At 45.2% G+C, this 24,066-nt stretch overlaps 1 protein-coding gene and 1 non-coding gene across 2 annotated transcripts; both read left to right on the top strand.

Moving 5' to 3' along the window:
• Positions 1–1,816: 1,816 nt before the first annotated feature.
• On the top strand, positions 1,817–21,497 carry Ntaq1 (N-terminal glutamine amidase 1). Its single transcript, XM_059247825.1, has 6 exons — positions 1,817–2,033; positions 10,139–10,238; positions 11,973–12,023; positions 15,978–16,126; positions 16,911–17,035; positions 20,713–21,497. The coding sequence occupies exons 1-6, from the start codon at positions 1,930–1,932 to the stop codon at positions 20,820–20,822; spliced, it is 639 nt and encodes a 212-aa protein (XP_059103808.1). The 5' UTR covers positions 1,817–1,929; the 3' UTR covers positions 20,823–21,497.
• Positions 7,207–7,333, top strand: LOC131897249 (small nucleolar RNA SNORA11). The gene has a single exon (XR_009375610.1). It is a non-coding gene; the product is annotated as a small nucleolar RNA SNORA11 (small nucleolar RNA).
• Positions 21,498–24,066: the final 2,569 nt, after the last annotated feature.

Below are 24,066 nucleotides of genomic sequence, written 5' to 3'. Positions count from 1 at the left end.
CCCCCTGGCCACCCACAACTGTATGCAGGCCTCCCTAAGCTCTGGTTTCTCAATCCAGGGGGTTGAAAAAAGGCTAAACCTTCAGGATCACAGCAGGTCCAAATTCTGGGCCTATGTTCAGAGCTGACTCCATTCCATAGTTAAGATGACCGTACAACAAGCCATGGTGCCTTCCTGGAGACTGCAGGGAGCCTCTTTCTGAGAAAGCTTAACTAACTCCATGCTCACTTTTTACTAAACAAGAACAGTTTCATGACTTTTTTTTTTTTTTTTTTTTGCACAGAGCCCCTTTTGAAGCGAATATTCAAGCTGAAGCAATAAATTGGTAACAGACACAAACACATGTTTAGTTTTTTTGGTTGTTTTGTTTTGTTTAGGATTTATGGGTTTTGGAAGGCAGCTGCATTCACCAGTATATCACCAGCACAGCACTTTATGGGTTTGGGGACTGTGAGGTTGAGTCTGTGGGTGGCCTATAAACCAGTCTTAAGAATTACAGTTTTTTTTTTTTTTTTTTTTTTTTTGGTAGGGAAGTTCCTTGAGCAGTTACATATGTTCATTGCAAACATAGGAAACTAGGAAGTAGAGAGGCAGTTTTCTATGTCCTTAATTCACTATGCATAAACACTGTTTTGGCAATTTGGTGTCTTCCCTTCTGCAAATAAGTACAATTAATACAGAATGCTATCCAGATTCTTTAATTCTTTTTTTTTTTTTTTTTTTTCCTAAGAAAAATTCTTATGTAGCTCTGGCTGGTCTGGTACTATGTAGTCCAGGCTGGTTTTGCACTCAAAGCAATCCTCCTGCTTCAGTCTCCTGCATGCAGGGATTATAGGTGCCCAGCACCACACCTGCTTAAAACGTTTTTACTTACTAGATCAGTCTGTCTATATATACAAATACATATATAAATATCTAAAATTAAAAGAAATTAAATAACAATATGGTGAGATTAGTTTTTTTTTTTCTTTTTTCTGGGTTCCTGTTTAGAGTTCTAAAGCTTCAGCTTTCACGCCCAAGCGTCTCTTATTTTAGAGACGCTTCTGGTTCCACACAGCTGTGTAGCGAGAGCTCCTGCAGATTCCCGCAGTGGGTTTGATTCCAGAGTGTTAGACCTGGCTTTGATCTGCCGTTTGTGACTGCTACCTCTTGTGTTGTACCTTCTGTTTGAAGTATGTCAATCTTATCTGAGAGTGTCCTTGTTCAAAGCCTACGCAAAACTTGGTTATGGGAGGACTTTGGGAGCTTCAGATAAAAGAGTTTTTGGTGTACGGAAATTAACTTGCTAAAAGGTGTAACAATCAAGGAGCCCTTGGCTAAGCCACAGACAGTCAGTTCACCAGAGGTTGATTCTCCTGCGGGCGCAGAAGGCTAAAATTCATCCTAGAATGCCCGTTTCTTCTTTCCAAGGACCCTCTTGAACCCAACACCCGACACAACACAGCTGGCACCCTCAGCTGGGGTTGAAGGGGTGTCGGGAAGCTCATACCTAACACTTCAGCAACACCAAGCATTCCCCACCTGATGGCGACTAGGTCCACGCAGCACAGCCTAAGTCCGGGGGTGGGGGGACCCTCTCAGTGGAGCCCACTCTGCCACTGGCTCCGCCCATCATGTAAGGCCTGGCAAGAACCACACTTATCTTGGTATCCTAGGTGCCTCCTAGCACCCGCTCCACCAAGCCCGTCCCACCCCCCAGCCCGGGCTCCACCCACTCTCCGAGGTCCCGCCCATCCGGAACCACGCAGTCTTCTACATCCCGGGCTCCGCCCTCACGCTGCACTGGGTCCCGCCCACCCGGCTCTCAGCTCTTCCCCGCCCCCGGAAACTGCCCTGGTCGGTCCTGGCCGGGTCGACTCTTCCTGGGGAGCTGGTTGCAACTGCTGCAAGCGGGTTGTTTGCTTGTTCTGTGAGCCACAGCTTCGGGCCATGGAGGGGGACGGCCCCGCCGCCGCCGCCGCCGCCGCCACGGCCCCGCAGTACCAGCCGGCTTGCCCTAAGCGGGACGCGTGTGTCTACAGCAGCTGCTATTGGTGAGAGAACGCGGGCGCGGTGGCCCGGGATCTGCGCGATGTCGCGCACCGCTACCGAATGCTTCTTCTTCCTGGCCCTCACCCGAGCGCTGCAGGCCTACACTGCCGGGTTCTGGCGCCGAGATGAGAAGGGTGGGGAGCGCACCCCTGGTCTCCTTAGCTGAGCCTGGGCAGTGGGGTGGAGTTGAGGAGGTGCCGGATGTCTGCGCGTCTTAGAGCCCGGGGACAAGAAAAGGGAGTTAGGCTGGAGACCCAGAGGTAACTGTAGAAGTCCGTGTGGTTTCAGATTGAAGTTCGGGGCATTTTTAATCTTAAAGACAATGGAGACACAGTTTGAGGTCGCGGGAAATCCAGTCAGGCAGCAGATACCCCTATCCTGATCGTTGTACTAGGGTGATGATAACGGTTGCGTTTGCACTGCCCTTGCCATATGCCAAGCGTTGTCTTGGGTGCTTTATGTAAATTAACTCAGTTGAACTCCACAGTAACCCCAAGAGGCAGGTGCTGTTGTGATCGCAGTTTTTAAGAACTCGGAGGCACAGAAGGGTTTTTACTCAAGGCCTCAGATTGTGAGGCTAGTGCCCTAGGCTGCCTGTGCAGCTCAAACACTGTTCACCTTGGCTTTTTCATCTCCACCCCTCCCCTTCCTTTTCTTGTGTAGGGACTTCTTCCCCAACTCAAGAGGAACCCCGGGGTCATCTAAATCTACTCCTTCCCTCTTCACCTGGTCACTCAGCCGATGACACTGAGAACTTAACATTTATTCAGCTGTGACCACCACAGTAGCCCAAGTCAGTTGCAGTGAATCTCAAACTTCCTAAAGCTGCCACCCTTTCATAGACTTCCTCATATTGTGGTGACCACCCCCCCAACCATAAAATTATTTCGTTCGTTGCTACTTCTTAACTGTAATTTTGCTACTGTTATGAATCATAAGGCATATCTGATATGGGACCTCAAGGGGTCATGACCCACAGGTTGAGAACTGCTGGAAGAGCAATGCCTTGGAGACCAGTTCGATGATCATTATCACCAGTACAAAGGCTGAGCCATAGAATGACTGTGGTTTGTCCCAAACCACAGAGCTAAGTGGTGGAATGTAATCTGGAGTCTGTGTGAGGGCTGGAGTCATTGCTTCTTAGCTGGTGCATTGTATACCTGCCCTGCCTGGTTCCCAAGCCCTGCTAGTTTTTATCTGGAACATCTACTCTGTTTCTTTCATTTATTCAGTCAATATTTCTTCGGGATGCAAAATATACGTTGGGTGAGTCTCTGTACCGAGGATAGAGCAGTGAACAAAATGGATACGTTTCCTGGCAAGATCTCATGATTCTTATATTTCAGTGGGGTGGGGAATGGGCAGACAGCAACAAGTACACCAAGTTTGGCCGGTGGTAAGGGCTATAAGAAAAATAGAACGAGAGACAAGATGGTGACTAATGCTGCTTTATGTTGGGATGTTTAAGGAAGACGTTGTTGATAAGGTGACACTGAACAGAGAGCTGGTCATTTCAGGCAGGGAGCACAGCAAGCGCAGAAGCCCTGAGAAGGATGTGTGTGGTGAGTATTTCTAGAAGCGACAAGGGGGTTGGCGAGAAGGACTGGAGCAGTGGGATGAAGAGTGACAAGAGGTCACATCTCTTCAATAGGTGACCTTCTGTGGGCTCATTCAGCTACAGCAGAGCCTTCCTCCTGCCATCATGGGACTATTCCAGTTCCTTCCTAATAGGTCTATTTACTTACTTATGGTTAATATTGTTGATTTGACAGGGTCTAGTATCCCCTGGGAGACAAACCTGTGGGCATATCTGTGAGGAGTTTCTCGATCGGGTTGAGACAGAAGATCCACCCAAAATGTGGGCAGCAACATTCCGTGGACTGATGTCCCAGCCTGAATAAAAATGAGCAACAGAGCTGAGCACCCATATTTACACTTCCCAGACTTGGGATGCAATGTGACCAGCTGCTTCATGTTTCCCCCACTGCCAAACCGAGCTGGAATAGACCCTTTCTTCCCTAAGAGGATGTTGCTAGCTGGGTAGTGGTGGCACACGCCTTTGATTCCAGCCCTCAGAGGCAGAGGCAGACAGATCTCTGAGTTCCAGGCCAGCTTGGTCTACAGAGCTAGTTCCAGGCCAGCCAGGGATACACAGAGAAACCCCGGCTCAAAAACAAAAACAAACAAACAAAACCCACAAAGGATGCTGTAGCAATGGGAAAAGTAACCAACACTCTTCCGTCCACAGAGCTTTACCCTTTGCTGGTTTCACACTGCTCAAAACTATTCTGAGTTTGAATGTGTTGAAGAATCATCTGAGAGCTTGTTAAGACCTGTCCATCTTAGGGTTCTACCCCAGAGTTTGGACTTACAGGTAGTACCTTGGAGGAATATAAGGCTGCTTTACTGATCTTTATTCTATCTATCTATCTATCTATCTATCTATCTATCTATCTATTTATTTTTGGTTTTTCAAGACAGAGTTTCTCTGTGAAACAGTCCTGGCTGTCCTGGAACTCACTCTGTAGCCCAGGCTGGCCTCGAACTCACAGAGATCCACCTGCCTCTGCCTCCCGAGTGCTGGGATTAAATGCGTGTACCACTGCCGCCCGATTTATTTTATTTTTATTTTTTACTGTCTATGAATGTTTTGCTTGCATATCCATCCATGTACTACATGTGTGACTGGTACTCAAGGAGGCTAGTAAAAGATCCTTGGAGACAGGATTTAGTGCTGAGTCCTTGGGAAGAGCAGCCAGTGCTTTTAACCTCTGAGTCAACTCTCCAAACCTCCAAACCCCTCCCCCACCTTTTTTTCCCCTTTCTTTTTTTTTTTTTTTTTTTTTTTTTTTTCCGAGACAGAGTTTCTCTGTGTAGTTTTGGTGCCTGTTCTGTAGCCCAGACTGGCCTCGAACTTACAGAGATCCGCCTGGCTCTGCCCCCCAAATGCTGGGATTAAAGGCATGCACCACCACCACTCAGCTCCTTTTTTCTTAAAGACAGTCTCTCACTGTCTGTCCTAAAACTCGCTATGTAAATCAGGCTGGCCTCCAACTCGCAGAGATATGCCCACCCCCACCTCCTGAGTGCTGGGGTTAAAGGCCTGTGCCACCATGCCAGGCTTGCTGATCATATTTTGTGGGGTATGCTTAGAGATAACAAAGTCCATCTGAGTATCACTGGCTGTCTGGTTTATTTGTCCAAGGCCCGTGTTTTTCCAACCTCATTTTGAACCTGACTTCTCTGCCCTATTGCCAGGTTCTCAGCCCTGGCTCTGTTGGCATTTTGAGTATCAAGCTCCATGAATTTTAGGGTGTGTAATTGCATATCCTGGCCTGTATCAAACAGATGCCATCACCAGCTCCCCGTACCCCCAAGTTGTGACAACCAAACATACCTCTAGACATTGCTTGTCCTGCTGTGATTAGCATGTCAATAGGCACACCTGACTGCATTTGTTTCTCTAGGTTCTTTTAACTTGAAATAAATGCCTCTACTGTTGTATTCTGGTAGATGTTACTTCTCTTTCCAGATCCCACTTCATGATAATGGTAGCAAAGATTTGGCTGGGACTGTGTGGTTTTGCAGGGTTTCCCCCTTCCCTTCCCCCTTCCCACCCCAGTGTTAAGTATTGAACCCCCAGCAGGTCACATTCCCTTTGCTCCCCTGTGTCTGCTGAATGCAGCTCACGGGTAACACCCCCCTCACTCCCCCATCCCCCCCACCCCCGCAGCCCATTTGCTGCCTTGTTAGCCTTTTGGCTATGGATAAGATCAGCTTTTACCCTGGAGATGCTATTATTACCACCCTGGCTTATTTTCCCACTTAACAGTTAAATAGGCGCCAGGATCTGTAACAAATACAGAGTGCTTTCTATTCCTGCTGCAGCTTCCAGAATTCCCAAATATAAGCACCTCACCCCCACCCCACCCCTTTAACATCAAAAGTTCTGGTAAAAAAGGTGGGGGAGAGAGAGATGGTTTAAGCAGTTAAGAACACTGGCTGTGCTGGGCGGTGGTGGTGCACGCCTTTAATCCCAGCACTCGGGAGGCAGAGGTAGGCCGATCTTTGTGAGTTCGAGGCCAGCCTGGGCTACCAAGTGAGTCCCAGGAAAGGCGCAAAGCTACACAGAGAAACCCTGTCTCGAAAAACCAAAAAACCAAAAAAAAAAAAAAAAAGGAAAAAAAAAAAGAACACTGGCTGCTCCTCCAGAAGACTACAGTTTGATTCCCAGCAGCTGCATGCTGGCTCACAACTGTCTATAACACCAGTAGCAGAAGATCCAATGCCCTCTTCTGACCTCCTCAGGTGCTGCACACATGGGGTGCACGGACACACATGCAGGCAGAACACCCCTACACATAAAATAAATCTTTGTTTTTAAAAGAAGTTTCATGAGTTGGGTGTTGTGGCTCATGTCTATAATACTAACACCCACAGGCAGAGGCCGGGTAAATAACTTCAAGTTTGAGTCTGGCCTAGGTTTCATAGCAAGTTCCAGGGCAGACCCTGTTTCAAATATCAAACAGCAGAAATTTCATGGTATTCCTCAACTTAGTGTTAGTTATATTGTTGAATAGTAATTGATGGCCGGGCTTAGTGGCATATGCTTTTAATTCTAGCACCCAGGAGGATATTCATGAGTTTGAGGCCACCGTGGTCTACATAGTGAGTTCCAAGCCAGTCAGAGCTACAGAGCAAGACCCTGTGTCAAAAAAAGGAAAAAAGGGGGGACTTTATTATTATTATTATTTTACCCTATGTAACATTCACACAAATTTGAAAAATAATGTGCAGTGTGTATTCAAGCCATATCATGGCTTCTGCCTACTAATGATGCTTGTGGACTCATGAACTCTGCATTATCTCCAAACCCACCTGTCGGGGGATGGAGATGGGGGCAGGACAAAAAGGAGAAACTGCTGACCTGTACCTCTGCTGTTTCCCCATACCTCTCAGTTAATGACTTTCTCCTCTGTGCATCTTTTATGGCCTTCTGGGATACTTGGTACTTTAGATCTGAGTGCCTCTTGCCATCTATAGACTTTCATTCATTATCTAAGCACTTAGCTGTGATTTGTGTCTCATATGCTCTAGAAGATGCTTGTGGTTAAGTTCAAAATTCCTATGGACCAGACCAACACGTGTCTTCTCAGAACCTGGATAAATATTTTATGGGTGTGCTCAGAGCAGGGGGCCCCGAGAATGGCTTCTCTGTTTACAACACACCCAAGAAGAATCTGGGGCCATTGTAATGAGGGCACAGCACTGTGTCCTCTCTATGAGCAGATCCCCCACATGCTTCTCCCCTATTCATCCGCATGGCTTCCAGGCAACACCAGTGGGACAGGAGTCATTAGTAGGAAAAATGCTCCAGTATTTAGTTGGGGAGGTGGTGATCTAGAGCATAGTGGGTTCATGTGTGGGTTGTCCATGGGTGGTCTCAGGAATAGAGACCGAACATGAGTTCTCTCCTTTCACTGCATAGATCCCCAGGCCTGGCCTTTACCTCCTGAGCTATCTTCCCATGCCCGAACCTTTCTTGTGGTGGCCCACAGAGGCTTCCTAGTGCGACCTTACTCAGGGTCGGGGTCAGAGCATCTGAGTTTGCTTTACCCAGCAGGGCTGCATAAGGAGATGGTTTGGCCACGAGTGTGTTTACCAGGTGTTTGGAAGGGTCTACACTTGGCTGTACAGTGTGCTTTAATCTTGCAAGGGGGAGGTCTTTTGCCTCTCCCCTTGGCATATTATAAAAAGCCCTTTAGAAAAAAGCTCTAGGTGGCTGGGTATTGACCCAGGGCCCTCCTGAAGCTATCCTGTGTCTCTGTCTTTCTCCTCATTGTTGTCTAGGTCTATCTTTCTACCTAATATTTCCTCATTCCTCTCTCCTCCATCCAAGAACCCTTCAAAAGGTAGGAGCAGGTCTGAGCTAGTCTCTGGTAGATTCCCCCACTTTCTTAAAAGGGTGGGGGAGCTAAAGGTACCTGCCAACAAGCCTCAGGACCTGAGTTCAATCCCTGGGACCCACAAGGTGGAAGAGAGAACTGACTCCTGAAAAGTTGTCCTCTGACTCCCACACATGCACTGTGGCATGCATAAGTATTTCTCTGTCTGTCTGTCTGTCTGTCTGTCTCTCTCTCTCTCTCTCTCACACACACACACACTAAATGTAATAAAAATAAACAAATGTATATTTCTGTAATACTTTCAATTTAATTTCATAAATTTGCTGCACACACACTAAATAATAAAAAATAAACAAATGTGTATTTCTGTAATACTTTTAGTTTGATTTCATAAATTTGCTGCGTGCTGTTTCTGTCTTGCTTCATTGTCAGGGAGATGTGGATGATGAGAAATTGGTCCTGACAGACTGAGTGATACGCTCTGAGTGGAGCAGCAGAGACTCATTTTGAGCAGAGGTGTGTGTGATTCATCACACAAAGACAGGAACCCAGAGGTTGAGCTGTGAAGACAGCCAGGAGCGCTTGTTCTTGCCTGTGCTTGGGAAGGAGGCTCTGGGCAGTGTTTAGGCAGGTTCTGACTGCCTGTCAGACAGCTGATGGCCTGTCAGATAGGAAGAGACTTGTCTGGGACAGTGTTGGAAGATGAATTTCAGTTCCTAAAAGAACTTCCTTTCTGAATTGAGATGTTTTAGATTTATCTATGTTTTACATTTATCTTTAATCTCACATATTTACAGGAATGTGGATATGATTATGTACATGTGAGAATGTCAGATCCCCCTGGAGCTGGAGTTACAGGCAGTTGTGAGCTGCAGTGTGGATGCCGAGGATCAAACAAGGACCTCTGGAAGAGCAGTGGTGCTCTTCACCACTGAGCCATCTCTCCAGCCCTAGTTATTTTTGAGACAGGGCCTCACTACATGGCCCCATGTGGCTTTGAACTTGCAGAGATCTGCCTCCCAAGTACTGGGACTAAAGGTGTGTCATCACCATGCCTGGTGAGACAGTTTTCTAAAAGACCTTTCTTACTGAAGGGTTTTTGGAGCATTCTACCCCAAACTGGAATTACAGGCATGAACAGCCATGACCTGCTTACTTTCTCCACTTAATCGGTGAAGAAGGAGATTCCAAGAGGTCTCATGAATAACTGAGAGAGAAGGCAGGACTTGACCCTGCCTGGCCTCCTTCTGCTTCCTAACCCAGGCCCCCCTGCTCTCTGGAGAACACTGTGCATTATCTTTAGTTCTTGTGAACTCTCACTGTGGAGGATGTTTGTACTTAGGATTTGGACTTCATTCCTTCACCTTGATGTGGATTGCTTAGAAACATATACATATGTATGTATGTCTCTAATTATACAATTAAAAGGCTCTAAACCAGACATGGAGCATGCCTATAACCCCAGTACTCAGAAGGTCACCACAAGTTCTGTGGCCCAGTCTGGTCTACACAGGGTGTTCCAGGTCAGCCAAGGTCTACACTCTGAGACACTGTCTCAAAAAGAAAGGAAGGAGGGGAATGTAATCTATATAAACATGCCATCACATCCTTCATCACCTTCAAGGAAGGGGCTAAATTCTACCTCAAATGAAATTCTACCTCTAATGAAAAAATCTTGTCACGAGCCTGGTGGTGGTGATACATGCCTTTAATCCCAGCACTCAGGAGGCAGAGACAGGTGAATCTCTGAGTTCAAGGCCAGCCTGGTCTACAGAGAGAGTTCCAGGACAGGCTCTAAAACTACATAGAGAAACCCTGTCTCGAAAAACAAAACAAACAAATTCTGTCACATTTCTCGGACAAATGGGGAAATAATGTTAACTGGGATTTATGGAGGGTTATGGTGTGGTATGAGAATGTGCATTTTACAGAGGAGAATTCCAGCAGTTTCTCAGCTTCTGGAATCCTGACATGGCATTTTACTGGCCACAGTCTTCAGTGGTGGGTAAGGACCCTCTGTCTGGATGTGCACACAGTACAGGTTGGGTAGCAGCTTGTTGCCTGTGCTTTGGAGGAGAGTCACTGTTAACCAGCCACTTAGTCAGATGGGGTGGTTAAGGTCCCTTCCAATTATATCCTCATCAATCTTCTCTTTAAATTCAAAAGGCATAGAGTGTTCACTTGTAATTATTTTCTCTTAGTGAGGAAAACATTTGGAAACTCTGTGAATACATCAAAACCCACGACCAGTATCCCTTGGAAGAGTATTCCGCTGTCTTCATATCAAATGAGAGGAAGATGGTAAGTTGGTAAGTGATGACAGTGAAAATGAGAGTTAGGGTGACCTCAGAAGCCAAGTGCAGTATGGAAGCTATACTGTTCTAAAATGTGCTTTGTCACAGCAACCTTTCAAGCAGTTTTTTTTTTTTTAGATTTGAGATAGAATTTAGCCCCTTTCTTGAAGGTGATGAAGGATGTGATGGTGTAGCTAGAGTTTTCCTGCCTGGCCCACAGTCAGGACAAATCTCTCTCACCTGCCAGTCCCACAGCCGCTCAGACCCAACCAAGTAAACACAGAGACTTATATTGCTTACAAACTGTATGGCCGTGGCAGGCTTCTTGCTAACTGTTCTTACAGCTTAAATTAATCCACATGGCTCGTGGCTTACTGGCATCTTCACATGCTGTTTGTCATCGTGGCGCCTGGCAGTGTGTCTCTCTCTCAGTCTTCCACTTCCCAGCTTTATTCTCCTCCTTGTCCCGCCTATACTTCCTGCCTGGCCACTGGCCAATCAGTGATTTATTTATTGACCAATCAGCAACACACTTGACATACAGACCATCCCACAGCATGATGACATGTTTATACAGGTTGCATTCCCTTCCTTCCTTTCTTTTTGAGACAGTGTCTCAGAGTGTAGACCTTGGCTGACCTGGAACTCCCTGTGTAGACCAGACTGGCCACAAACTTGTGGTGACCTTCTGAGTACTGGGGTTATAGCATGTTCCATGTCTGGTTTAGGGTCTTTTTAATTGTATAATTAGATCCATAGAACTGATTTGAAGTAAAGATTTGTCTCTGAAGTTTGAATAGAGCGGAGTAAACTTTCATGGAGCATTAGAAGTGGCCCTTTGGGTTTTATAAAGCACCGTTGCAGGCATTTTCTCATTTGGGTTAATAAAAGTTCTGTGAAGTAGGCAAGGTTCAGACAACTTTCTCTGTTTTATTTTATTGACTTGACTATTGTTTTGGAGACATTTACCTAAGCCCACTAGCCTCACAGTCATTATGCAGCTGAGGCTGGGATTTCAGGCATGTACCGCCATGACCTGCTTACTTTCTCCACTTAATCGGTGAAGAAGGAGATTCCGAGAGGTCTCATGAATAACTGAGAGAGAAAGCAGGACTTGACCCTGCCTGGCCTCCTTCTGCTTCCTAACCCAGGCCCCCCTGCTCTCTGGAGAACACTGTGCATTATCTTTAGTTCTTGTGAACTCTCACTGTGGAGGATGCTTGCACTTAGGATTTGGACTTCATTCCTTCACCTTGATGTGGATTGCTTAGAAACAAACATTTTTGATTTTAAAATTTAATTTGGTTAACTAATTTCTTTATCCTGAGATAGGGTCTCAGTATGTAGCCCTGGCTGGCTTCAAACTCAGAGAGAACCGCCCTACCTCTGCTTTTGAGTGTTGGGATTAAAGGTGTGTGCAACAATGCCTGGCGTTCTTTTTTTTTTTTTCCAATGTGTACAGGTGTTTTGACAGCATATATGCCTGTGTACCTTGTGTGCACCGTGCCTACAGAGGCCAGAAGAAGGGGTTGGATCCCTTTGGCCTGGAGTTACAGATGTTTGTCAGCTACCATGTGGATGCTAGGAACAAATCCTAGGTCTTCTGCAAGAGCAGCCAGCCCTATGAACTGCTGTACCATCTCCCCAGCCCACCTAGGAACAGTCTATTACTCACTGATGTATTGGTGTAGAGACTCTAGAAGGATTTGAATAAAACTCATGGATGTCCTGTATTTTGTAGGTACCTATTTGGAAGCAGCAGGCAAGACCTGGGAATGGACCCGTGATCTGGGTAAGATGGCCACCTAAGAGCCTCTGATGCATTGTTCCTTGTGGCCTGTCAGTGACCAGTATGCTGTGGTAAAGCAGAATTGAAGGGACGCTAGAGAAAGCCTATGACAATTATCGATAAATGATCTTTTGAGAATGGATGTTATTCTGTCTGTGGTAAAGCACTATGGACATATATTTTTCCAACTTGTGTTTTGAGATCTGTAATGGTTTGTGTATGAAATATCCACTGCAGGCTTCTGTGTTTGATTTCCTGGTCCCTTGCTGGTGATGCTGTTCTGTGAGGTTGTGGAACCTCTGAGACCCGAGGCCTAGCTAGTAGAAGTGTATCACTGAAAATGGTGGGCCTTGCAGGTTGTACCTACTTCTGGTTATGGCCTCTGTTCTCTTATTCTCTGCCTCCCAGCCTGTCAACACATGAGGAACAATTGTCCCATATTCCTGCCGCCATGGATAGTCATTCCTATCATTATGCCTTCCCTATAGAGTTGGTAGACTGTAGTTTCTTGTTGTGGGATATTTGTACACTGTGTGAAGGTATATTGCTGTGATTGGTGTAATAAAAAGCCGAACAGCCAATAGCTAGTCAGGAGGTTTAGGTAGGATTTCCGGGAAGAGAAAGGAAGAGGAGGAGGAATCTAGGTGTGCAGGAGAAGCCAGGAGACACAGAGAGGAAACAGGAGGTACAAGGTGGAAGAGAGATAACGTCACGTGATAGAACTAGATTAATGTAAATGGGTTAAGTCACGAGAGCTAGCTAGGAACAAGCCTAAGCTATAGGCCAAGCATTCATAATTAATAAGAAGTCTCCGTATCATTATTTGGGAGCTGTTTGGCGGGACAGAAAAAGACTCATTGCAGTCTCTGAAACCGTGAGCCAAAATAAGCATTTCCTCATGTAAGTCGTTTTTGTCAGGTATATGGTTATAGAACTGGGGAATGTTGACTAGGACAGATTACACAGGGAGTCCGAGGCAGGCTCTTTCTGGGCAGTCTTGTGTTGTGAAATATTACTTTAACTGGGCAACGATGTGTTACATTTGTTTATGCTGTATTTGTTTAATTATATAAAAGTGTGTTGCTGTTTCACCTTGCCTGCCTAAGGCACCTGATTGGTCTAATAAAGAGCTGACTGGCCAGTAGCTAGGCAGGAGAGGGATAGGCGGGGTTAGTGGGCAGAGGGAATAAGTAGGAGGAGGAATCTAGGCTCAAGAGAGAAGAGAATGAGGGAGATGCCCAGGGCTGTCCAGACCGACAGACATGGAGGGAGCAGTGAAAGTAGGACAAACAGAATGAAAGAAAGGTAAAAGCACTGAGGCACTGAAGAAAAACAGGTTGTTAAAAGAGCTAGCAAGAAACAAGCCTAAACTAAGGCCGAGCGTTCATAACTAACATTGTGTCCGCATCTTGATTTGGGAACTGGTTGGTGGCCCAGAGGGAGCCTGCTACAGTCTTGGCTGGCCTAAACCTTCTGTTTCTCCTGTCCTACCTCCCAAGTGCCAGGATTAAAGGCATAGGTCGGGGCTGGAGAGATGGCTCAGAGGTTAAGAGCACTGGCTGCTCTTCCAGAGGTCCTGAGTTCAATTCCCAGCAACCACATGGTGGCTCACAACCATCTGTAATGAGATCTGGCGCCTTCTGGCTTGCAAGCATACATGCAGGCAGAATAGTGTATGCATAATAAATAAATCTTTTAAAAAAAAAAAAAAAAAAAAAAAAAGGCATAGGTCATCATGTCTGGCTTAATAGTAATGTTTATAAATGTCCAGTGTAGGAGAAAAATTTTGTGATTTCCCTGTCTTGTACCCATTCTGCACTAGGAGCTTTTCACATATGGCCTGGATGCACGGTTGATTGATCTGGAGACTGGTTAAAAGTATAAGTACCATGTTAGTTTATCTGGAGAGGGGTTCAAGATTTAGTGTCCACTTTTTTAATATTTAACTTAGTGTTTATTGCATGTATGTGTGTACATGTGTGTGTATGTGTACAGGTGCATGCAGAGGTGAGGACACAGCTCGTCGTGTTGGCTTTTTTTTTTCAGAGCTGAGGACCGAACCCAGGGCCTTGCACTTGCTAGGCAAGCGCTCTACCACTGAGCTAAATCCCCAACCCCAGTAGTGTTGGCTCTTACCTGTTTTGTTAAGGCAGAGTCTCTTGCTTCTGCTGTGTTACTGCAGGCTCTAGGCTAGCTGGTCTGTAGTCCCGGGCCTGTTTCCCCTTCCACCTCGCTGTAGGAGTGCTGGATTACAGCCGTTCAACACCACGTACACAGGCTTCTTACACGGGTTCCAGGAGTGGAACTTGAGTGGCTTCCGTGGCTAGTTCCTTTCCTGCTGAGTCCTCCTTGGCTCAAGATTTAGTATTCTTAGCTAATTCCTAGGAGAACGTGACTGGCAATTGAAGAACAGGGTTGTTGTGGTGGCGGGAATGTAAAGGTCATCAGGCCAGGGGAGGAAGTAGGCTGTTACAGGGGCAGCGGCTCTTGGCTCATCTGGATGGGGGTGTGCACTCATAGATTCCATCTCTGCTTTCTTTCATTGGAGTCGGAGCTGAAGGGAGCATTCAGTATAGGGTGTTTCTAGTGTCGACTGTCTTTCGCATCTCACAGGTCACAGCACTAACATGCTGTGTAAACTGTGAAGTGCTGGAGGCATGTCAGCTGCCGCTAGTGTGCTAGTAGACTGAACAATCATTTCGGTGCGTTTTCTCCACGAGAGCATTTGTTCCTGGGTTTGAAGCACCAGCCTGCATACATGTCCCTTGAGAATCCCGTGGTCCTCCTAGCCATTGGCTGGTGCTGGCAGTGCCTTGTGTCTGGGAGTGAGAGCAGGAGGTAAAAGTGGCATCCATTCTGTAACCAAGCAGGGCTGTGGGAGCTGTCTTTATCTTCTCCTTTAATGGCTGCAGATGAGAGCTTGGTGGTTTTTTGTTTTGTTTTGTTTTTTTTTTTATTTTAATTAGAAAAGTAATAAAAATGGGAAATTAGTGTCCTCTCCAGACTACCCTCAGGAAGATCCCACTGTTTTTGCAGTTTGGGGGCAGGGGTCAGTCACTTTCACTACCCTCAGGAAGACCCCACTGTTTTTGCAGTTTGGGGGGGATGGTCTGTCGCTCTCTGTCATTGTAACTAATACACGAAGTGAATCACTGTAGAGGAAAGGTTTATTCTGTGCTCAGTTTCTGGTTTCAGTCCATATTGCTTGGCCCTGTGTATTTGCGCCTGTGGCGAGGCAGGAACACGTGGTGGGGCAGAGCTGTTTGTCTCACGGCCAAGGAGAGAAAGAAGAGGAAGCCTGGGCTCCCAATGCCCCCTTCAAGGCTGAGCCCCCAGTGTCCAGAAGACTTCTTACTAGGCTTCATGGTTTTGGTTTTTCTAAGGTCTCAATATGTAGTTCTGGCTGGCCTGGAGCTCTCCGTGTACATCCGGCTGGTCTCGGACTCACAGAGATCCACCTGTCTCTGCCTCTTGAGTGCTGGGGTTAAAGTGTGTGTCCCCACTGATAAGTAAGGCTTTAACACATGGGCTGTTGTGGGACACTGAAGATCCAAAGTGTCGAAGAAGATATCTTTGTAGACTCCTTCTGAATTCATATGTGTGAATGCGTATATACATTTGAATTCACATGTGTGTCTTTACATAATCAATCTTTAAAATATAATACAAAATACATCTATGTCCCACAGTCAGTTTTTCTGTTCAATTACAGAACATGGGATAGATATCACATAAGGACGGGTCAAACACTGTCATTGTTTAGCCATTTTCCAATCACTGGACATTTTTCTGTTTGGGGGTTTTGTGTTTTATTATTATTATTTTGTTTTGCCATTACAAGGAGGGTGATATTAGCCTGGTAGCTGCTTTCCTGCTAATGCTTGTGCGCTGATCCTGCAATGTTGGAATTGACTGTCCTACACTAACTGGGTTAACATCAGTGATTGTTATTCCTAGGATTATCATGTCGTTCTGCTTCATGTGTCAAGTGAAGGACAGAGCTTCATTTATGACCTTGATACTATTTTGCCATTTCCCTGCCCTTTCAACATTTACGTAGAAGATGCCCTTAAGTCTGATGATGACATTCATCCACAGTTTAGGAGGTGAGGAAATTCAGTACTAAGTTACTGATTTTCTGACGTAAGACTTGGTGATTACGCAGAAGTCATCCCCCCTCCCTCTCTGTCTCTCCCCCCTCCTTTTCTCAGTCTTTCTCTTTCTTTTTCTCTCTCCTCTCTCCTCTTTGTCTCTATCCTCCTATTTCTGCATTACTGGTGTGCTTGCTGTACAAGAGCTTAAGCGTATCTTAAAACTCTAAAGGCTCCGTATCATATGAAAGATGGTATTATAAACTTGAGCGTGATGAGGGCCAGCCAGGACTGAGGACCTGACTTCCATGCCTGGGATTCACATGGAGGAAAGAGAGAATTGATGTCTGTAGATTACCTCTGACCATGCACACACGCACATACGTTCACAAATGTGTTTAAAAAGAAGTGAGTGTGATGACATTCCCAGCGTTTTCTTTCAGATGTGTTGAGGATTTTTGTCTTGATTGCTGGATCGTGGCTAGAGCTAATGCCAAACTCAAGAAAATTAAAAGGCAACAACAAAAATCCTATCCTTTGCCCCAATGTGCAATTAATAGAGTAAATGAAAACCACTCAGTAGATTTACTCCTGCACTTTCATAGCTCTGGGATCCAGTCATTTCCTTCAGTTTGCTTAATAGGTAATCAGCCATGTAGATGTGCATGCATTAGTAACAGTGCAGAAATTCTTGAGTAGTTTTGCGCACATCATAGAAAGGGTCCATTGTAGGAACGAATGAGTTAGAATGCCAGCCATGATATCTCTCTGATATAAGTGTATGTTGATTTATCTGCAGGAAATTTAGAGTGGTCCGTGCTGATTCCTACCTGAAGAACTTTGCTTCTGACCGGTCTCACATGAAAGATTCCAGTGGGAACTGGAGAGAGCCTCCTCCAGCGTACCCCTGCATTGAAACTGGTGGTGAGACAAGGGTGTCCTTCCAGGGGTTTCTGCCTGGTCACTGCTCAGATCAGCGCTTCCCTTAGTCCGTTTTTAGATACACTCCCTGAATGGCGAGGACAAGTACAAGCACGAGCTCTCTGTGTTTCCTAGATTCAGAAACCGAGGCGCAGAAAACAGGACTGGAGGGCAGAAGCACTCTTGGGAAGAATAAATGCTGGGGAACAGAGCCGTGACCGTAGCAAACTGCTCAATTATTGGATACATCTGCTGGGATTCTGGCATCATATCTGTGTGTCACATAACAGCACTATCAGTAGCACATTGCCATGGTGGGGTTTCACGTACTGGTAAAAGACATCCCCAGTGCGTCCTTCTGCGTGTGAAATGCCATTTTAGTAACCTCGTAATAAAACCGGCAGTAAGAGAGCTTTATCACACCACTTGCTTCCTCCTGTGCTTCCAGTTGAGAGTGCCTTGAGAGCTAAGATCACAGCAGGTTATTCACCCTTTTGCTGTTGCTCGGCATTCGCGTGCTTTTGAAACATTACCTATGATTGTAAGTCATCCACAGCACTCCACTTACGGGTGAGATCATCCCATCCTGTGGCTAATGCAGTCCACAGGAAAGAGCCCTGCAGGCTGTGCGGGACTCTGCAGAAACAGAGCAGGGGCACCACTAGCTCTTGGAGGAAGAAAGCAAAAAATATTTAGCATATTTGAAGGGGGTGAACACTTAAAGAGGGTTCTGCCTGAGTTTTGAGTCTCTCAGTGAGAGGCTTCATAATGAAAGAAAAAACAGAAAAACCCAAACAGCCCCAAGCTGTGATTGCCTTCCCGTACCCATCTGCTTCCCCGCTTGCACATTGGAACTATGAAAACAGTGTTAGGAGAGGGCTTCCTGGGTTTACCTCATTGTCTCAGGTGCCCCGGGCTAGCCTGGACACACAGTGCCTTCAGCAGGGACCCATTTCTCTTATAGATGTGGATTCTTACAGCCCAGTACATGGTAGGTAATCAACACATGGGACCTTCTCAGGATCTGGTCCTTTTTGGCTCAGTCCTTTGGCTTGGATGGCAGCTCATTCGGTGTCATTACTCATTTTGTGCCGGGATTTGGTTAGCTTCTGCACGTATAATGTAATTTATACTGTGATCTGGGTGCTGGGGCTCATACCTGGGTCCTCTGCAGGAACAAGTTCTCTTAACCACTGATCTGTCTTTCCAGCTATTCCTGTTTATTTGTTTGCTTGTTTGTTTATTTTAGACAGGATCTCACTATGTATCTCTGGCTAGCCTGGAACTCACCGTGTAGACCAGGCCAGTCTTTTTTTTTTTTTTTTCTTTTTAAAAGTCAAAATATATTTGTATTTATTGAGCTAATGGATGTATTTTTCCTGAGTTGTTTTTGTCTTTGTTAGTTGATTGGGATTTTTTTTTTTTTTTAAAAAAAACAGGTTATAATTAAAAAAAAAAAACCAGGGTTATTTTAAACAGTAAGATATTTTCTCTGTAGAAAGTAGAACATTTCCCTATAAGCCCTTTTAAGCCAAATGATAGCTGAATTATCCATATAAATATTGATTAGATTCTGGGATACAGAAGAGACCTATCTTCATCTGTTCAGAGATCTATGTTTTACTTAAGTTGTGTGAGATTCCTATTCATCTTCCCCTTCACTATTTGATTTACAGTAAACATTTTTCTATAGGCTAATCCATAATCTATAAAGATTTTTAGCCTCCCTTCCTGAAAGTATGGCCAGCTTTTTCTTTCATCAGCTTGATACAGTATAAATTCTTATCCTAATAGTGAAATGTTTCACTAAAGCTTGCCCAGTGATTGGGTAAAACTGAAACTTATCACAAGCCGCCATCATCGTAGGGTCCCCCGCTGCTAGGTAGCCTCCCTGGATCTGTGGGTTGCAGTCTCATTGTCCTTTGCTTTACATCTAGTATCCACTTATGAGTTAGTACATACCATGTTTGTCCTTCTGAGTCTGGGTTACCTCACTCAGGATGATATTTTCTCGTTCCATCCATTTGGACCAGGCCAGTCTTCAACTCATAGAGATCTGCCTGCCTCTTCCTCCCCAGTGCTTGGATTAAAGGTGTTTGCCATCATGCCTAGCTCTTTAAAAACAAAACAAAACAAAACATTGTTTTTGTTTTATGATTCAGGGGCCAGAAGAGGGTGTTGGCTCCCCTGGAACTGGAATTATAGATGGTTGTGAGCTGCATGTGAGTGCTGAGAACTGAACCTGGGTCCCCTACAATGGCAGCCAGTGCTTTTAACCACTGAGCCATCTCTCCCACCTCCTTAAGAGTCTTTTTAAATATACACATTGCTTGCCCAGCTCTTTCCTTGCCATTTATTAGTTGAAGACACCGGGAACAGTTGTGACAGCTTGCAGTTGGCTGACTGTCCTGCTTGTCCCTCTGAATTGCCTGTAAGTTGCCCATTGAAGCTTGGAAATTGACAGTTTGATTATGCATGCACCCTTTATATAACCTTTTATTTTAAAGAATTTTCGACTTCTTGAAAATTTGTTAAATAGGACAGAGTTCTTACATAACCCTCCCTCAGATTCCCTTGGTGCTAACTCTCTTTTTGGTTTTTGGTTTTTCAAGATAAGGTTTCTCTGTGTGTATCCCTGGCTGTTCTGGAACTCACTCTGTAGACCAGGCTGGTCTCAACCTCAGAGATCCACCTGGCTCTGCCTCCCAAGTGCTGAGATTAAAGACGTGAGCAACCACCTCCTGGCTAAGTCTTCTTTTTTTTTTTTTTTTAAGATGTATTTATTTTCAGCCGGGCGGTGGTGGCGCACGCCTTTAATCCCAGCACTCGGGAGGCAGAGGCAGGCGGATTTCTGTGAGTTCGAGGCCAGCCTGGGCTACCAAGTGAGTCCCAGGAAAGGCGCAAAGCTACACAGAGAAACCCTGTCTCGAAAAACCAAAAAAAAAAAAAAAAAGATGTATTTATTTTCAAATTTTTAATGTGTATGGGAGTTTTGCCTGCATATGTGTCAGTATACCATGTGTGTCAGAAGAGAGCATTGGATCTCCTGGATCTGGAGTTTCAGATGGTTGTAAACTACCATGTGGGATGTTGGGATGATCTGGAAGAACAGCCAGGCTCTTAGCTGCTGAGCCATGTCTCCACTTCCTTGTTGTTAACCGTAACATGTAACCATAGCATAGTCACCAAAGAGAAAGAAGAAAGCACTGCAGAAATACTGCTGTGGTATAATATAAAAACAACCACGATAAATACTGCTGTGGTATAATATAAAAACAACCACGATAAATACTGTTCAGTTTTTCAGGGCGTCTCATTCATTTATTTCTGGTACAGAATCTAACTCAAGAGTGTGACATTTAGTGGTCATTTTTTTTTTTTTTTTTGTTTCCCTTAGTCTGTGACAATTCCCTTTCTTTGCCTTTTCTTGTATGACCTTTATATTTGTAAAGACTGCTGCCCATCTGCTCCATGACCATCTGCTCAGTGGAGCATCCCTTAGGCTGATGTGGTGCTTGTCTTGAAGAGAGTACTGTGTGTTTGAGGCAAGAACACTGCCGAAGTAATCTTGAACTCTTGCTCATTTTAATGGGTTTCTCATCCCTTAGGTTTCTGGGTTCTTCTGTGGCCGCTGACCTGAAATTTGTTTCAGCAGACGTTTCTTTCATGTTCTTTTCTAGACTCCAAAATGAACCTGAACGACTTCATCAGCATGGATCCCGACGTAGGATGGGGAGCTGTCTACACATTGTCTGAGTTTGTACATCGGTTCAGCAGTAAAAGCTGCTGAGCCTGATGCTAGCATGTGGAACTGGAAAAGTTCTAGCATATGAATAAGCCATCCTTGCATTTAAGAGAACAGCATGGTACAGGTGGTTTGGAGGTATATTTTTTCAATTAAATTTGAGTGGAAACATGAATGAACGCAAATATAAATGAATGCCCACTCCCCGCTTTTTTTAGCTTGGGAATCTATCCTGGAGTTCTGTCTCCAACCCGAAGTCAGTCGGTCCCCAGTCTCAGACATAGACAGACAAGTAAAATAAACGCTTTCTTATTAATGATGTGCCACACGTGGTATAGAGTTGCTAAGATATTCCCATGACTTGTGTGTTTAGATATATGATGACCTAGGCCGGCAATTGCTTTTGTTAAACTACAAGTATGGACTCGGAACCAGCTCCTTTTGTCTGCTTTCTCTCTGCTTCCTGTCCGGCTAGACTCTAAACTCCTTGAGCACAGGGCTGTGGCCCGTGGCTCTGAGAATCTCTGTCGCCCATTAGAGGTACCTGTAAGATGTTCCACAGACAGCTCTGCTGCTCGGAAAGGACAATCTTGTGAGCTGAATCAGCTATAAGTATTAGTCTTTTTGGACTATGGTGTTTAAAAAAGTTGCAGATATTTTGACTGAGTGTGATTTGGCCCATTTATATGCATAGTTTTAAATAAAACTGACTTAACATTAGTTTTGTTTTTGAAGATTTTGTGGCTTTCTTTTTTCTGAGGTGGAGTTGGGCACTGTTGGTGATTAAATTGTATATGTGACAAGTACTGTACCATTGAGGTGCTCAGGTCACTCTTTATGTGTATGTTTGTTTGTTTGTTTGTGCGTGCGTGTGTGTGTGCGCGCGTGCACGTACGTGTGTGTGCCTGTGCGCGCGTGTGTGCGTGCGCGCGCATGTGTGTATGTGTGTGCGCGCATGTGTGTGTGTGTGTGTGTGTGTGTGTATGCGCACGTGTTCAGAAGTACATGCATAGACCAGAGGTTGATGTCAAGTATCTTCCTCAATGACTGTCCTCCTTATTTTGGGGGACAGGGTTTCACTGATTGGGTAAACTAGTAAGCCCTGGGAGACTCCTCACGTGTCTGTCTCCTCAGCATGGGGTTATAGGCACATGTTGCCTTGCTTGGCTTTATGTGTGAGTTGGGGGTTGAACTCAGGGCCACATACTTATATGGCAAGTACTTTACTGATGGCCATCTTTCCCTGTCCCTTTTTTGTGACTCTTGATCAGAAATACCTAAGAATGTCTCCGTCATAGATGAAAACCAATACCTTAAAATACATTTAGCACACCTGCCTTCTTGGAGATGCCTTAGAAATTTGACTTTAGTCTTATAATTTTAAATAAAGATTTTGTATGAAAGATGAAAGGTATAGTTATAATGTCTCTCACTTGTGGTTCTGCTGTAAAATTAAAGACAATTTTTTTTTTTAAGACACTCTTTCTCAAAACATAGGCTGGAACATAGACTGGCCTTGTATTTCCTGTGAAGTCTGGGCTGGTGTTGAACTCATTGGATTTTTTTCATGTGCACACACACATACATAAATAATCATAAAGTATTTTTTAATTCAATTAATTTTTTTTGTGTGGGTGCTGGGCATAGAACTCAGTTTCTGAGGTTTGCACAGCAAATACTTTACTGACTAAACCACCTTCCCAGCCCCAGAACAGGACAATTATGATTTTAATTTGGGCCTGAAGAGAATGTCTAGGACAAGGATAGCAAGATGGCTCAGTGGGTAAAGCCACTTGCTGTCAAGTCTGATGACCTAAGTTCAATTCCCAGAAATCACATACTAGGAGGGGGAAATTGAGGTTTAGAGACTGTCCTCTGACTCCCCCACCCCCCCACCCCACCCCCAACACACACTAAAATAAAAAAGAAAGACAAGTCTGTCTAACACACATCAGTAATGTCTGTATGGATGTTTGAACATTCCAGCTGCCTCGAAATTGAAAACCAATTTCAGGAGAAAATTTGTATGGCTTCAAGCCTGTAAGACTACCCCATTCATAATCTTGATTCCTGAGAAGCAACAGAAGACGTGTGTTCTTTTTCTTGTTGTTTTTCTTATCTAGTACTCCTAAAATAACCTCATGGACTCGCAGAGGTCCTGCTGGCTCCTGGGTATAGGCACATTACTTGAGCCCTTGGCTTCAGCCCCACCCTGGTTACTTTTAAGAATGACCAGATGGTCTGTGGGTTGATTGGTGTTCAGAGAGCAAGTCTCCCTCCCTCGGAATTGCTAACTAGAGCCATGGAGGCTTTGGGTATAGGTTGACTGCCACAGGTCTGGCTGCAGCATTCAGGCATGCAGAATAGAGGGTTGCAGGAAGCCCGAGGAGATTCCTCAACCGTAGCAGTCTATGCTTGAAGTCAGCACCAGTTTCTGAACTTCCCAGTTCTGTGAACCAGTGGGCCCCCCACCCCCACGCTCCTGTATCCCTTACTGAACTTGTGCCTGCCTTCCTGACTCTGCCTCTCAAATATTTAGATTATCCATAATCCACTACTGCGCCCAGCTTGATTTCTGTCAGTTCTAACTGAAGCATGGTTTCCTTAGATCCCTCCCTCCTTTCTTCCTTCTCTCTCTGTCTCCGTCTCTGTCTATTTCTTATTTATTTGTAATTGTTCTTTAAAATGTCGTTATCAGCCCTAGGACTGCTCCATGTGTGTTTTTCTGTATTAGGTTTTTTTGTAAGGTCAGATTGTTTTGTTTTGCTTTGCATTTGAGTCCAGGCCTAACTCTGGAGCTCAGGCTGGTGTGGAACTCCCTATGTGGCCCAGCCTGGCCTGGAATATATGGCGATTCTCCTGTCTCAGCCTCCCAACTCTTGGGATTATAGATGTGAGTCACCATGGGAACAGGAATGTCAAGTCCCCACTCCACTGGCTCTCTGGCCAGTGCTGGTGAAGGGCTGCTGGATTCTTGTTTTTGAGTAGCGTATCCAGTTACTTTTGCATCACTGTGACTAAGCTCCAGCGTCACAATTTAAGGGATGAAGGGCCATGGCTCATGGTTTCAGTACATCCTGGCAAAGAAAGGATGATGGATCAGGAAACAGAATGCACCAAGGCATGGCAGGAGCCGGGGCCTGGGTATAACCTTCAGAGACCTGCCCCTAGTAACCTGCTTCTGCCAGTGAGGCCCTCCGAAAGGTTCCATAGCTTTCCAATTTAGCACCACCAGCTGGAAAACAAGCACTCAGACACTAGTCTGTGGGAGATATCTTAGGTTCTGACA

Source organism: Peromyscus eremicus, chromosome 20 (genome assembly GCF_949786415.1).
Source record: "Peromyscus eremicus chromosome 20, PerEre_H2_v1, whole genome shotgun sequence".
In the NCBI taxonomy this organism is placed as follows: Eukaryota; Metazoa; Chordata; class Mammalia; order Rodentia; family Cricetidae; genus Peromyscus; species Peromyscus eremicus.
This window is presented reverse-complemented; position numbering and strand designations above follow the sequence as displayed.